The 16,211-nt window shown below is 42.2% G+C and overlaps 1 protein-coding gene across 2 annotated transcripts in view; it reads left to right on the top strand.

The window, feature by feature from the left end:
• Window positions 1-16,211, top strand: part of LOC117830060 (putative uncharacterized protein MYH16) — a 123,564-nt gene that overhangs the window by 50,919 nt on the left and 56,434 nt on the right. For both annotated transcript variants that reach the window (XM_034707979.1, XM_034707978.1), the window contains exons 3-6: window positions 1,272-1,376; window positions 2,660-2,746; window positions 5,952-6,097; window positions 11,859-11,949. In XM_034707979.1, the coding sequence (XP_034563870.1) occupies window positions 1,272-1,376; window positions 2,660-2,746; window positions 5,952-6,097; window positions 11,859-11,949 (429 nt within the window). The remainder of the gene's footprint in view (window positions 1-1,271; window positions 1,377-2,659; window positions 2,747-5,951; window positions 6,098-11,858; window positions 11,950-16,211) is intronic.

The raw sequence follows: 16,211 nt of genomic DNA on the forward strand, positions 1-16,211 counted from the left end.
GACACAGTGATCATCTTAAAGTCCTGTTACCTTCTGACACAGTGATCATCTTAAAGTCCTGTTATCTTCTGACTCAGTGATCATCTTAAAGTCCTGTTACCTTCTGACTCAGTGATCATCTTAAAGTCCATATATGGTGTTTTATTTTGAAATTGAGCCGATGTTACATGAGATCCTTGTGCCTGACTTCCTGTCCAGGTTGATCTTTTCTGTGCAGATTGACGTGTACTGGGCGCAGAATCTGTTGAAAATAGACTTCACGCGTATCTCTGTGTGAACATGAGCATTGACTAGAATGGAAACTTGCTGGCTGGCTGCAGAAACACCAGAAACCACATACACACCAATTCAAAGAAGACGATCTTCACAGCAGAAATAAGCATGTTTACAGCCTGGTTAATAAAATGAGTTTTTGCTGGACAACACACTGTCTGTGCTCTGCTGCTGTGAGCAAGCATCTGATTCACACACCAAAAACCACACACAGAGTGAAGTTCTGTCTGCCGAGAGCTGCTGCTGAGCCGCAGTGTTTCTAAAAGATGTCACACTCTAACTCACCTGTGTTAACGGCAACAGTTCACCTCTGGATGATCTACAGATCATATATCTGTATGTTTACAGACGTATGTCAGAGGCTCACCTTTCCATGTGGAGGGTCTGGTGCTGTGACACAGGTCAGGTTGTTACACGTACGATACTCAAGCTGCTCTGGTGGACTCCAGGGAGCAAGCTTTGTTGTTAACGAGGACATTTGTGTTACCCCAGTCAGGACTCAGATTCATGGTGAACCGGTTTGAAGTGTCTCCCCTCCCCATCTAGTTCCTCGCAGTTCTGAGCTCCGTCAGGATGAGAGCGCCCAGCACAGCTCTGTGCAGCAGAGAGCGGAGATGCTGACAGCTCACCTCTACAATCAGACACAAAACAAGAGCATGCTGCACAACACTGCTGAACCTTATGTTTGTCCTTGAATATCATCAGGGTGATATGTTCCTGGTGCATTAAGTGGCCACAATCCAGCATCCTACTCATTATGCTTTATCATAACACAGATGTTTAGTGTGTCTAAGGAACCAATATTGACAGACACCATGAATTACTGCTCTGTCCTGTCAATACCTTCTGGAAATAAGAGTCAGAACACTGAATGTTTCACTGCCCACCAGTCCTGCTGAGGAACAGGAACATGTCTGCTTCATGTCTGCTAATGACCATGTTCCTGACCCCTCTCTCTCTCTCTCTCTCTCTCTCTCTCTCTCTCTCTCTCTCTTCAGACGTCAGACAGCGAGGTGAGGAGGCTGTCGGAGCAGCTCTATCAGAAGGACGAGGTGGTGCAGAAGCTGCAGAAGGAGAAGGAGCACCTGGTGGAGCTCAGCCAAGTAAGAGGTTTCTGAAGACTGTAATGTAACGGCCAAATTCCACCAGATCCGTGTCCAGTCTGTCTCCAATCCGTCACAGCACCAGATCTGATAGGTTTCTATTCTAGTCAATGTGTTAACTTCCTCTGGATCCGCTCCGTTGCATTCCGGCTGCGTCTCTGATCCGGCAGGTCGGAGTCCTCCGGATCAGATACACAAGACTTCTATTTTTGCCGGATGCCAGAGCACGACGCATCAATCTCAACAGAGCAGATGGAGCGGGACAGGAAGTCAGGTTTCACCAAAACAAAATGAAAACATCCGGTTAGTTTTCAGAATCAAACACTCTGTGTTATCACCAGTTCGTATTTCACTTAACTACAACAACAAACCAAAGTCATGATGAGCGGAGCCAGGCCTGGAGTCAACAGGTCAGAGGTTTTCAGAGGACCAGAAAGACAACATGGATGAGGAGAGGAGGAGGAGGAGAATCCTTGATTCAGTGATTGCCGTGGGAAAACCTTGGTCACATGACTCCAGCTGTCCAGAGGTCCTGCTCCACGCTGCGTTCTGAAAACACAACCGGTGGGTGTTGACGGAGGAGAGAGCACAGAGCCGGACTGCAGTGGATCGGAGACGGACCGGAGATGGATCTGGTGGAAGTCCTGTATAACACAGTATTTAAGTATCCGACTTCAGAGTCCAGAATACATTCTGATGATTTAAACAGAACTGAATTTACTGCAGCGCTGTGCACCATGAAGTCTGCCATAATCCAGATTTATGTAAAGCTCAGTGTGTGCTCTGAACACTGGCATGTGACATTATCTGTGATTGTATATTTAACAGCTTAGTAAAGAAAGCTCCCTCAATGAAACAGTGTATGAAAACTGAACCATGTGTTCTGTGTTCTGTGGTGATAAATTTGCTCCCGTCAGCTGACAGCTCTCTGCTTTGAGTTCTTTAATCTGTCTGAGTCAGCTTTCAGAGGCCCGATCACTAACGTCATCCAGATGTTTGACCCACAGTAGCAGTGGGCACGAGAGCGTCATCTGAGGGAGAAGAGTTAGCATCAGGCTTCATTATCTTCATCCTGTTTGTTGAACATGTGTGAGATTGTGGATACAGTCTGGGACGGAAGGGGAACACAGAGAGCATGATGTTCTGCTTTTGTTCTAATGATGGAGAGACCGAGAACCTGAATATCTGCAGACGGATGTGAGGCGATGCTGCAGGATGATGGAGAATCATTGATGCAGAACAGACTCAGACGTCCTCTTCATCTTGTTTTTTCCTCCTGACAGCAGGCCATCGAGGATCTGCAGAGCGAGGAGGACAAGGTGAACCTCCTGTTCAAAGAGAAAACCAAGCTGCAGATACAAGCTGAGGATGTGAGTTCATGTTTGGTGATTTTACATTGTTGTTATTTATAAATCAATCAATCAATCTTTATTTGTATAGCGCCAAATCACAACAAACGTTATCTCAAGACTCTTTTACAAACATAGGAGGTCTAGACCACTCTATGTCAAATTATGAACAGAGACCCAACACCAAGACAGGGTAAGACTCAGTCTGACCCCACCTTAATCCACCATGAGCATTGCACCTCGCATTATTTAGCTAGTTACAGTGGAGAGGAAAAACTTCCTTTAACAGGCAGAAACCTCAGGCAGAACCAGACTCATGTTAGACACACATCATGCCTCGACCGAGTTGGGTCTGGAAAGACAGATAGAGGGGAGTAAGAGAGAGAAGTGATAGTGATGAGACGAGTAGTAGTAGCTGTTGCCGCTGGAGTCCAGCACATCCGTAGCAGCTGGAGTCCAGATCGTCTGCAGCAGGAGGACGTCTACGGCAGCTCAGAGGAACCTAAGAGACAAGGGAGCTCAGGGACTCCAGAAAGGTCTATGGTTAGTAACTTTAATGGGACAGGCAGAGTTAAAGTAAGTGATGAGGGGGTTGGGGGGAAGGGGGTAAGCTAGGATCCCAGTGTGTCAGTGTGCCAGTTCCCCCGGCAGTCTAGGCCTATAGCAGCATGACAAAACTGGTCCAAGCCTGATCCAGCTCTAACTATAAGCTTTATCAAAAAGGAAAGTTTGAAGCCTACTCTTAAAAGTAGAGAGGGCGTCTGCCTCCCGGACCCTGACTGGTAGATGATTCCAAAGGAGAGGGGCCTGATAACTGAAGGTTCTATTTTAGGTACAACTAGCAAGCCTGCATGTTGGGAGCGTAGAGTTCCAGAGGGATTTACAAAGCTGATCCAAAAATCTAAAGCCAGGATTTCATATGTCGAGTCAAGTCTTCCCGTGTCACATGCCCACAGTGACACACATTAACAGAGACTCACTTTAACAACAACGCCACCTAGGATTTAAAATGTGGAGTCTAGGACTCTTTAAAAAACACAGGTTCTTAAAATCAGGGGGAGCAGAGTTAAAAACCAGACAGGAAACTAAAATGCACAATGATCTGATTTATTATCATAAAAGGTTCATAAATAGACTCCAAAACAAGTGGCAGGTGTAATAACGAGCTGCAACAATAAAACACTACTTAGCAAAGTCAAATTAAAGTCAGAGTCCAGTAAAGTCAGTTGTTCTCCTTGTCTGCAGCCTCCGCCGCACCTGCAACTGATGACCTAATTAAAGGTGGAGGTGTGACTCAGCAGGTCCCAGTTCAGAGTCTTCTAGACACAGTCCACTGATTAAAACATCTAAACATAATAAAATCAGTTCATAAAAACATTACACAAATGCTCAAAAACACAGCAATCCATTGAAGTATAACTGAAACATACATGCTAATACAAATGAAAGTAAAAACACACAAAGAATCCTCATTTTTGACCCTGTCACAAATACTGCCTTTAAATTCAACTTTGGGAGACTGATGAGGTTACGCTTGCTTCAAGAGTTACATGGTCGAGATTAAACTTTGCCTCAATGTGCCTTAAAGCATTTTCAGTCAGCCTTTTAGGAGAGTTATAAAAGGCTGAAAGCTATTCACTGACATTACATCAATGCTTATAGTATCATAGTGAACATCATTATAGACGTTTTAGGCACCACCATCCTTTATGCTCTGATTTTGGTCTCCACCAACCAGTGTTCATTTTGGCGACTATTTTAGATTTAGTCTTAGTCTTTAGATTAAATGCCTGTTAGTTTTAGTCACATTTTAGTCTTTTCAGCCCTTTATAGTTTTAGTCTAGTTTAGTCGACGAAAACTCAAAACATTTTAGTCTTTGATTTTTGCCAAAACATCCTCACTCTTTAAATAATTCATGTAGTTGATTGGATATCAGTATCAGGGTTATACCAAGTGTTAAAATCGTCAACATTTCACTCCTTTAACACTTTTGCTTGTATGATATCTGAAGTGAAATAATTCAGCCTGTCTCTGCTAAAATGTCAAAAGAAAACATTCTCTCTGTGACCACTGTGACTGTAGTTTGATTCTCTTGACTCACAGAAAAATGCCATGAAAGGACTGTAATGCACATTTACGACCGTCCCTGAATGCACCTAGAGTGACAGGCGACCTGGACAGACAGTCAGTTCACGGCACTCTGAAATGCATCTGCATCTTTGATGACAAGGAGTTGATCAAGACTTACTAAATGTGTCTGATGTTTCACCAAACTGGATTAAATCAAGCTGTAGGAGCTTTTTACGGTAATAGCGGCAGAAACATCAAACCTCAAATATTAAACAGACGTCCCCCGGTTGTGTCTTTGTCACTAACACACACCGGGGGTAAAAATCCTCAATGAAGATGAGACAGATGCATGGAGGTGAGGAGAGCTGGTTCATAAAGCACACCTGCTGCAGGTAGAGACCAAGCTAACACTGAGTCCCTCAGATAATAACTCAGCCTGTCACAGGAAGTCATCACGCCATCTTTAAAGACTTTCGTCGTTGACGAACATTTTTCATCATAATTCCGTTAACGAAATGATCACTGCCACCAACACCACTAAATGTTTGTCTCTCAAGCGTCTTGCATCTGTGGCATCTGTTTTCTGTCAGATTCTCAATCATCCAATCAATTGATCTGCTGTCAATGAAGAGCTTTGGATTGATGCAGGTTTAAAATAATGAATTTAACAGTAAAAACAAAATGTTTGCAGAAGATAACTTTCTTAAACAGCTAGCTTTGGTCATGGTTAATAAATCCCACAGTGTGTTACTGAGAGTGAGGGAAACACTGCCTGAGCCATGTCAGTATAAGACCGTTCTGAGCTCTGACCAACAGAAGCACACATGCTGCACACATTAAATATTGTAGTAATATTATTAAGCAGTAATATGAGGAATGGAAACTTCAGGTTGTTTCACTTAATTCTAACCCTGTCGGCCAACACACCATGGAAAATCTGGGAAACTTTAAAACATTTAATTTAAGTATAAAAATTGTCAAATTTAATAAATGGTCGATATTAAAGTTATTGACTACTGGCACAAAATATCTTTTCATTGGCAGATATATTTAATAAAATACTGTTAGCAGTGTTAGCACTCAGAAAAACTGTGAACTGCTGTATTAATTCTACATTGTGAGTTTTCTCTTTTCTCTTCTCTGGGTTTTGTTCAGTTGGAGTTTTGTCTGGAGCAGGAGCGGCGTCAGCGCGGCGAGCTGGAGAAGAGCCGCAGGAAGCTTGAGGGCGACAGCAGATCCACTCAGGAGAGTCTGGGAGAGATGGAGAGGAACCGGAGCGGGCTGGAGGAGCTCATCAAAAGGTCAGAGACTCACGCCAGAGTTAGAAGCTCACACTGCAAAACATCTACACCAACCTTTTCATTCGAGCTGAGGAGAAATCTGGTGTTGGCCTGTGTTAAATCTTTACTTACAAAGAACTGTGGTTCTGCAGATTACAATATGAGCATGGTGGCTGCTTGATATTTTCATCAAAGAACATCAGTGTTGAAATAATAAAGAGTGTGTAGTTCCCTGAGTGTCCACTAGAGTGTGTCTCCTGCCGTGAGTCCGTCCCCATAGAGCCACATGTTAAAATGTTACAGCAGAAATAAACATGTTTACAGCCTGGTACAAAAACAGTTTGGGTCTCTGTAGCTCATTTCTCTCTTCATGACAACTGTACGTCTGAATTTATAAACAACTCACCTGTTTACAGCAGGTTATTACCTAGCTGTGTTCAATACTTGATTCTGATTGGCTGAAACCCCATAACAATAGAAATAAACACCAGGGACAATCTGAACACAAACGACATATCAAATCAATCTGAAGTAAGGAGAATGGAACGGAACAGATCAAAGCAGAATAGAATAGAATGAAACAGATCAAAGCAGAATAGAGTGGAGTGGAATGGAAGAGATCAAAGCAGAATAGAATACAATGAAATAGATCAAAGTAGAACAGGATGGAATGGAACAGATCAAAGCAAAATTGAATGGAATGGAACTAGATCAAAGGAGAATAGAGTGGAGTGAAATGGAAGAGATCAAAGCAGAAGAGAATAGAATGAAATAGATCAAAGTAGTTGAATGGAATGGAAGAGATCAAAGCAGAATAGAGAATAATGATATATCTCAAAGTAGAATAGAACGGAACAGATCAAAGCAGAGTTGAATGGTATGGAAGAGATCAAAGCAGAATAGAATACAATGAAATAGATCAAAGCCGAATTAAATGGAATGGTAGAGATCAAAGCAGAATAGAATACAATGAAATAGATCAAAGCCGAATTAAATGGAGTGGAAGAGATCAAAGCAGAATAGAATACAATGAAATAGATCAAAGCCAAATGAAATGGAATGGAAATAGATCAAAGCAGAATAGAATACAATGAAATAGATCAAAGTAGAATAGAACGGAACAGATCAAAGCAGAGTTGAATGGAATGAAATAGATCAAAGCTGAATTAAATGGAATGGAAGAGATCAAAGCAGAATAGAATACAATGAAATAGATTAAAGCCGAATTAAATGGAATGGAAATAGATCAAAGGAGAAAAGAGTGGAGTGAAATGGAAGAGATCAAAGCAGAATAGAATACAATGAAATAGATGAAAGCCGAATTAAATGGAATGGAAGAGATCAAAGGAGAATAGAATACAATGAAATAGATCAAAGCCGAATTAAATGGAATGGAAATAGATCAAAGGAGAATAGAAAAGAATGAAATAGATCAAAGTAGAATAGGATGGAACGGAACAGATCAAAGCATAATGGAATGGAAGAGATCAAAGCAGATTAGAATAGAATGAAATAGATCAAAGCAGAATTGAATGGAATGAAATAGATCAAAGCAGAATAGAATGGAATGGAACAGATCAAGCTTTGAATCGTGTACAGACAAGCCTAGGAGGAAGACTCTGTCCTGAAACACATCCGTTGCTAACCTGTTTAACACCTGGCCCATATTAAAAGTTGTTAAAGGACATTTAATGAGCTAACTTCTTTACCTTTTTAATAAACATGCTAACCATCAGTGTGTTAGCATTGTCCTGGTCTGTAAGAATGTTAGCATGTCGATGTGCTAGCTTCTCTGAGCTGCTTGTACTGTATGTCTGCGCTCTCTTTGTCTCGTAGCTCCTCGTCTTTGATCCTCTTCCTCACCGACTGATCACAGGCTGGTTTTGTGAAGATGAGCACTTTTCTTATCCACTTTCCAGGATTTCTTTTTTATCTGTGTAATCATCATCATCATCACTCTGTGGAGCTTTCTGTAACTTGTAATCAGTCGTAAAGCGATAAAAAGCTGAGTCGACTTCACCCTGCAGTCACAGACCAGAGGGGAAACACGTTCTGTTTATAGAAACTCTATTCTGGCTTCAAATTCAGCTCGTAAACTTTCACATCAGCCGGCATGAGAAAGAAGAAAAGACGCAGAGTGAAATGATTATTATTAGATTTACTGCACGCTTTAATCCTGACTGCATGTGACAGCAGAATTTATCCCCTCTCATGGTATCTATTAATCCCTGTCACTCTGACATGATGTCATCCTCAGGTAGGAGAGCTTCACCTGTGATAGTATGTAACACCTGCTTCACAGTCCAGTTACCTTCACTCACACACCGCATGTTTCTGCCTGTCCTCTCTGATATGATGAGAGACTATGGAATCAATCACTGAAATGGTCCTGCAGCAATGATGCAGAGACAAGAAGCAGCTGTCAGGACAAACACACACACACACACACACACACACACACACACGCACGCACGCACGCACGCACGCACACATCAATCAGTGAACAATAACATGCGCATGATGAGGATTAAACCTCAGTGGCTGGTTGACCTTGTTTCTCAGTGAAGGTTTATAAAGTGACTCACCTGGTTGCTAAGCTGCTGTGTTTCCAAACAGGCAGAGAGGATGAAACCTGTCACTCACCCTGACAGCTAAAACAAACAAACATTAGTAACGCTGTAACGAGGACGCCCTATTTCTTTGGTTCATCACCGTTTTCATTCACAGCTCACTGAACCTCCGCTGTTATGTCACCGGCTCTGCTCTCCCCGTGCTCGTATCTTTAGAAACATCGACAGGAGAGACTTCACTTTGTTTCAGGATTTAAAGCCTCTGGGAACATGATTTGGAGTGTTTAGAATTCATACAGAATATCAACATTTAATGTGTCATTAAGCATCAACATAAAGCTGAGTGAAAATAAACATCCATAACTCTGAAAAAGCTCTGTTCAACACTTGAAGGATGAAATGAAGTGGAAACACGGTGGCCAAACTTGGGCTTTAAATATGTTTGAACACATGAAAACTAGGGGTGTAATGATTTTTTTTAACAACGATTCAATTCGTATCATGATTCGTGGTTGCAGATACGATTAAAGGACGATATTGGATCATTTAGAACGATACGATCTGAAACGATTCAGTGACTTTTCAGCCAAAAATTCAACCAGTGTGACTGTGAAATAAATCCCTTGATACTGGACAGTCCTAGATTATTGTTGTTTCTTGTAAGGGAATCAGGTATAAATTAATTATGGATTATATGATTTAAAGCTGCTGTGAGGAACTTTTAGCTTGTATCGATTCTGGCACCCCCTTGTGGACAAAGTGATACCTCTTATCTCTTGTTCTGTACATGCAAAATAATTGTCTTCAGACAATAACCTTATCCTGTTGTCCTTTAACATTTAGACTTATCTTACAATGTGATTATTTGCCATGAAAACAGCCAAAAAAGGGTGTTTCTAAAGCGAGATGTCAATCATCTGTTCTGACACCTACCCCCTCAGAGCAGTTTTAGACATTAAAGGTGACATATCATGCAAAATGGACTTTTTAATGGTTCTTTACCTGAAATATGTTTCCCTGGCATGTCTACAAACCCCCCGAGAATGAAAAAAATCCATTCTGCCCCTGTTCTGATTTCTCCACCTTTCTGTAAATGTGTGTGAAACGAGCCGTTTCAGACTTCAGTGTTTTTGTTACGTCACAACAATATCCGGTCTGTCACGGAGTCAGAGCTCGGAGCTTGTTCAGCCCATAGACTGTATAAAATAATACTGAATCCCTCCCCGTTTTTCATTCCCTGCACAAATGTGTGCTAACAAGGAGCTTAGGAGGGAGGCATGCTAGTTGTAGGCTGTCTTAATAAACACAAAGGTCGGTTTTACTCGCCACGTCTGCAGATTTGAAGATCTAGTGGATGATTTTTATTTATCATGGATAAGTGCTAGCGCTAATTGGCATAGCCACATAGCTACATGTTCATAGCTATAGCTGTAGCTGTAGCTGTAGCTGTGTACCAAGACACACGTCGACATACTGACAAATAAAACAACAAGAAACACTAAATCTGTGACCAATCCTTCATAAAAGGTCCCGCTGCCTTTCTGGCAGAGGTCAGTTTTACTCCCCACGTCTGCAGATTTGAAGATCTAGTGGATGATTTTTATTTATCATGGATAAGTGCTAGCGCTAGTTAGCATAGCCACATAGCTACATTCTCGTAGCTGTGTACCAAGACACACGTCTACATACTGATAAATAAAACAACAAGAAACACTAAATCTATGACCAATGGTTCAGAAAGGTCCTGCTGCAGGCGCCTCTCCGTCAGGATCAGATTCAGAGGGTTGAAGTAACGCGATCTCTGAGCAGCCGTGTATATTCAGCCAACCTGTAAACATTAGATCAACGTGCTGGACAGCCAAGGCACATCCACTTCCTGAGGGGGCGTCAGAGAGAAACAGAGTGTTCTGATGAGGAATGAAGAAGAGGGTTTTTCAGGCAGACCAAAATCTGATTTCAAAGTGTTTTTTTGAGCATAAACTTTAAAGACATGTTTTGGGGACCTCTTAGACCAATATATATTGATGAAAAAAGCGTGATATGTCCCCTTTAAAATGACAACAGAGAAGGTATCAGTGTTGTTGTAGATGGTCTTGTTTGCTTTTGAGGGTCATAAAGAGGCATCAGTATCAGTTTCAGTCTGTTTCTCAGACAGTTAAAAACTCCTCATAGTGCCTTTAATAACTTCACCTGTGATATTGTGATAGTGACACTGTCAGCACTCTGTCATCAGACTCACACAGCTCTAAACTCTCCTGATGGACTTTAAAGAGGATGCTGTGTTATTGCACGTCACAACTTAAGTTAGCTAGCAAGAACAGGGCTAACCCACTTTAATGAGGGATGGATCAAATCTTTAAGGAGAGCAGAAGTTTGTTGAACTCAGAACAATCCGTCTAATGAACACTTCAGCTATCGGTGTCACAGATCTACCTGTCGCTCGGTGTCTGGGTTTACCTGCTGTCAGAAACCATCTCATGCAGCATCTTTTGGATCAAACCATCTACAGGGAGAGGAGCACATGCCCCATCAATTAAATGAGCACGCAACCCCCCCCATAGAAGTTGTGGGATGCTCATTTGATTGACATCAACATGAAGTAGGGAGACTATCAGGAGAAATAACAACTCAGGAGTACAGCGGGAGAATAAATTAAAAAGCGGGAGACTCCCGCCTAAATCGGGAGTGTTGGCAGGTCGGTGGCTTGATCATTTCTTGCTCGCCGGCTTCTCCTCTGCCGTCCGCCATGCTGTTTTGTTGTCTGCTGGCGCATGGCGATGACGTCACAGACAGGCAGCCTGAATTGAGTAACGTCTAACGTCTTTATCATTAAAAGTGTAAAAAAAACACATCCATATAAAGTCTGCTGTGCTTAAATCCAATGTGTTATTTCCTAGTATGGATACAATCCATTTATTACCTTTTAAAACGATGTTAGATCCATATATGTCGTCTGGAAGGACAACTTGCTGAGCACAGATCGATGTAGTCGGATCATAGGAATATAAATGGACACATCCATGTAGTGGATGAAACGTTACACCCCCTAATGAAAACACTAACTAAAAGCAATAAAGTCAAAACAGAGCTGAACTGAAGAAAACTAAATGTTTCTGTTGATAAAAAAGTCCTCCTCTCAGCATTAGTGTCAGATTTAATGCATGAGTGAAAACATCATGTCATCCTTATTTAGTCTATATCTGTGTCTGCAGGAAGGACCTGGAGATAAGCAGCACCAGCACAAAGCTGGAGGAAGAAGAATCTCTGAACATGGAGCTGCAGAGGAAGAGCAAAGAGCTGCAGGTAAGAGGCTTTTCTCTCTGGATTGTAACATTCACAGAGGATTGTATCAACACACTGCAGACAAACATTGCAGTGGTACTCACGGGGGACATGAGAGCAACCCCCCCGATGCCCTCATGTCTCAAAAGGCGTTTTTCAACCGCAGGAACTTAACCCCTGAACTACGTGCGTTTCGACCGTTGGACCCAGGGTCTAAATTTAGTTCAGGGGTAGATAATCTCCCCCCTAAAAAAACCCTGCTAGGGGGGTGGTACTTTCCAAAGGTCCTGGGACTTTTGGGGGTGGGGCCAACAATGCTGAATGTGTCTGATTGGTAGATTAACCGCAGTGTTTTTATTCCTCCCTCCGTCCACAATAACATCACACACATCTGTGATTCACTTGATTTCTCTTTCTTTCATTAGTTTTGATTTGTTCTATCTTTTTTGTATGTGTGTGTACTTTTCAAAAGAAGAAGCTGTGATTCTCTTGATTTAGCAGCTTGTAACAGTAGTCTTCTCTCAGCCCACCGTGAATGAGTCTCTCCTCCCGGTGTTCCGGTTTTAAAAGTGACCCTGTAAACTGGAGACCTTCAGCTGAACGTGTCAGTGTTTGTGGAGTTTACACAGCTGTTGAAACACAGAGGGAGTTCCTGGGAATGCAAACTAGTTTAGTTTTTATTAAGATTTCAAAATATCCTCATCAGATATTTAATGATCGTCTAAAGACGTTTATGAGGGATGCATCCATCTGAAAGTCTCCAGTTAACAGGGTCGCTGTTTAAACCAAAACACCGGTCGATCTCTGCCACGGCTTTTTGAGTTCAAAAGGATTTTAAAGCCGTGTTGAAACGTCTTTGCTACTTGCGCTTATCTCCTCTCACGTGTTGATTCAGTGAATCCATCTGTGATGAAATATAGCACCATCTAAAACAGACCAGCTGAGTCTCTTCATGCTAACAGGCTAACTGTTGTGTTGCTCATAATGATACCTGCCTGTCTGTCTGCTTCTATGGTGCCATCTGTGATGAATGGCATTCCTCTTTGTTTTACTGCCCTCTACTGGTCTGGTGGTGTAGTGCATTCACTTTTTTTTTTCTCCATACATCACTGGCCTGATTTGCACAATCTACCCGGGACTTCAGCCCGAGGTCGAAATGCAGACAACAATGGGGGCACAGGAACCTTTTAGCTCAGGGGAAAGTAGTTTTAGGGGCTAAAAGACCCCGGAACTCTTGTCCGAAATGACAAAACCTATATTAACCGCCCTGAAGTGCCCTCTTGGATTCCGCTGTGATACATAAACGTTGTAAATTGCCTTCTCTGGTGCTCTTTCACTGGATACCAGGTAACAGAAATGCTCTCTGGATGCCCTTATGATTGATAGATGTTAAAAAGTGGCCTCTGGGTTCTTCTCCACTGGATTGAGTGCACCAAAAGTGCCCCTTGGATTCCCCTCCTGGGAACTAAATGTTTTTTTTTGTTTTTTTTAAAAACCTCTGGATGACTATTTATTGTTCCTCAGGTTAAAAAAGGTCTGTCTGGATGCCTGACTTGTGGTTCACATGTTGAAAAGTTATCTTCTAGTAAACTCCAGGTATAAAATGTTTTCTTGTAGTTGTCGCTTTTGTGAGAAAATGCAAAAGGTCTCCTTTGGATGCCCTTCTATATAACTAAATGTATAAAATTATCCTCTGGATGCCCTTATAGTGTATTTTATGTAAAATAAAGCCTGATGCAATCTTAATACGTGTCCTCTGGTTGACCTTCCAGTGGTTAAAATCCTTTGAGATTTGTATTAAATTCCCTCAGTTTTAAAATGACCTCATAAAAATGAAGAGATCATATTTGACTAAATGTGAGCTTCATGCAGGGAGTTCAATTCATTTTTTATTAATTATGTGTAATAATCAATCATTTTGTGTTTTCCTTTTAAATGATTACATTTCTACCAAAACATTCAAACGAAACAATTTCAGAAACACATGCAGGAGTCTTAAACAAATGTGGAAACAGAAATCAGAACATCCGACTTTATTTACTCCAGGGGGGAAATTCGGTCATTACAGTTGCTCTATACACAATAAGTTATACAAATACAATAATAATCTATGCAGAAAATAAATACATGGTTGAGGTCCCCAGAGATCAGGAAGAGGGCACTCTGGGGGTCTGTCTGGAGATCAGGAAGAGGGCACTCTTGTGGTCTGTCTGGAGTCTGGCTATGGCAGCGTTGAGAACGTTGGACGCTGTAGTCGGGTTGACAGAGGGGGGATGTAAACAGCTACCAGTATGACATGTGAGATCTCCCTGTGCAGATAATATGGTCGGAGGCCCACAGCGCTCTCAGGTCTATCCCGGTCTGCCCGGACAGTCTGCAAGCCGTCAATGGAGACGTTGTGGTCTGGAATATCCTGATGCAGCCACGTTTCTGTGAAGTACACCATGCTACATTCCTGAAACTCAGTCTGACTCCTGGCTAGTCCTGTTAGCTCGTCCATCTTATTATCCAGAGATCCAGAGATGTTGCCCATGATGAGAGAGGAGAGACACGGCTTCTATCTCCTCTCCATAAACCTCATGTTTCTTATACCAGCTCTCCTCCTCGTAGCTCTATGCCTCCTCTGCCTCTATGCATCCTAAATCTCCAGAGCTCTACAGGAACATCCAGCGGCCCGAGCCGACAAGCTGGCCGGCTTCAGCTCAACCAGCTGAGCATGAGTAAAAACAAAACAAAGCAGGGTGGATGGATGGATGGATGGATGGATGGATGGATGGATGGATGGATGGATGGATGGATGGATGGATGGAAACACACTGTAAAAGAAACATGCTGCAAAAAGACCAAACAAACACATTACCTGTAAACGTGCTGTAATTACACAAACAATGCAAAGTCACAACACAAACTCCACAGCTGCAGGGGGCGCTAACAGAAACAGTGATGTTACAGGAACAACCAGATGTCAAGAGTCCAGAGTGTAGTTTAATCAGTCTTCTTTAGAGATGATGGGTTTATGATACAGGTGGAGCTCTTGTTGGTTGAAACACTTTGTAAAGAGCTCCGTAGGCTGGCTGTCATCCTCCAGACGTCAGGACTGGTATGGTCTTCAATCTGCAGCTTCTCATTTTAGAGACTTGATGAACCTTTTCAAAGAGCTGAGGATTTACGCACACGTCACATCCAGAGCTGGTACACTGATCTAATCTGTCTCAGGCTGCAGCTGGCTCACAACATCGATGTCTTTAGACCATCAGCCTTAAAAAAACAGAGAAAGAAACTGTTAAAATTCTTCCAAACACTGCGTCAGAGGGAGTAACCTATCTGTGAACTGGTTTGGAAAGGACACCCTGTCAGGACTCCTGCAGTGAGCTCATCCCTCTCACACAGAGAACACTCAGAGACATTCCTGCCTTTCAGCAGAGCTGCTGTCCTCTGCTCTCTGATTGGACGAGCCCCTTCACAGCTCTGTACCTGTCAGGAGACGTTAGGAACACACCACCTCCATCAGACTGATAACATCTCCGCTGAGGGGACCTGGACCTGCAGACAGGGGGTCTGAAGACCTTCATACTTTACAGCTGAGACTTTCTCATCATGTGGTTTCACTTCTCCACGTCAGAGGGTGTGTGGGTTTGGTCTTTATGTTGCTGGAGCTGAACCGTGGCAGAGTGGGCCTGTTTACTTTACATGTTTCCCTGCAGCTCAGAGAAGCTGTCGGGACAAAACAAAACACAAAGAAGAAACTTTTGAAGATGGCTGAACTTATTGAGGACAGGTTGGATGAGTTAGTGAGAACTCAGAACATATGACGTGACCTCGCCCGGGCACAGGGACAGACTGCTACAGCAGATCACTCGAGTGGGGGTCGGATGTAAACGTGTTTAGGGTTAGGGTTGTTTGAGCATCCTCGAGTGGATGCAATGTTTAAAATCCATCCCAACATAAACAACACGTATCAATCTGCGGGTAGTGACAGTGATATCCATGAAATCCGACATATCTACTCCTCTAAAAAAGTTTGGAAATGTTGTTTTGGTCAATTATATCTCCCCTTTAATGATTAATTAATTAATGAATTATCTTTCTTTAAACTTGAAAATCATTGAGAGCAATGCCCTCATTTACAATGACGCTGAGCATATAAAAGAAACATTAAAAAGCATGACTAACAAATAAAAGATAAAACCTTAAAATAATGATGATCAATTAAAAACAGACAACAATTAAAAAGAATGTTATAATCATTGAAAAACAATGTTAACACAAAGTCAGTTAAAACA

Source organism: Notolabrus celidotus, chromosome 18, assembly GCF_009762535.1.
Source record: "Notolabrus celidotus isolate fNotCel1 chromosome 18, fNotCel1.pri, whole genome shotgun sequence".
Taxonomy (NCBI): domain Eukaryota; kingdom Metazoa; phylum Chordata; class Actinopteri; order Labriformes; family Labridae; genus Notolabrus; species Notolabrus celidotus.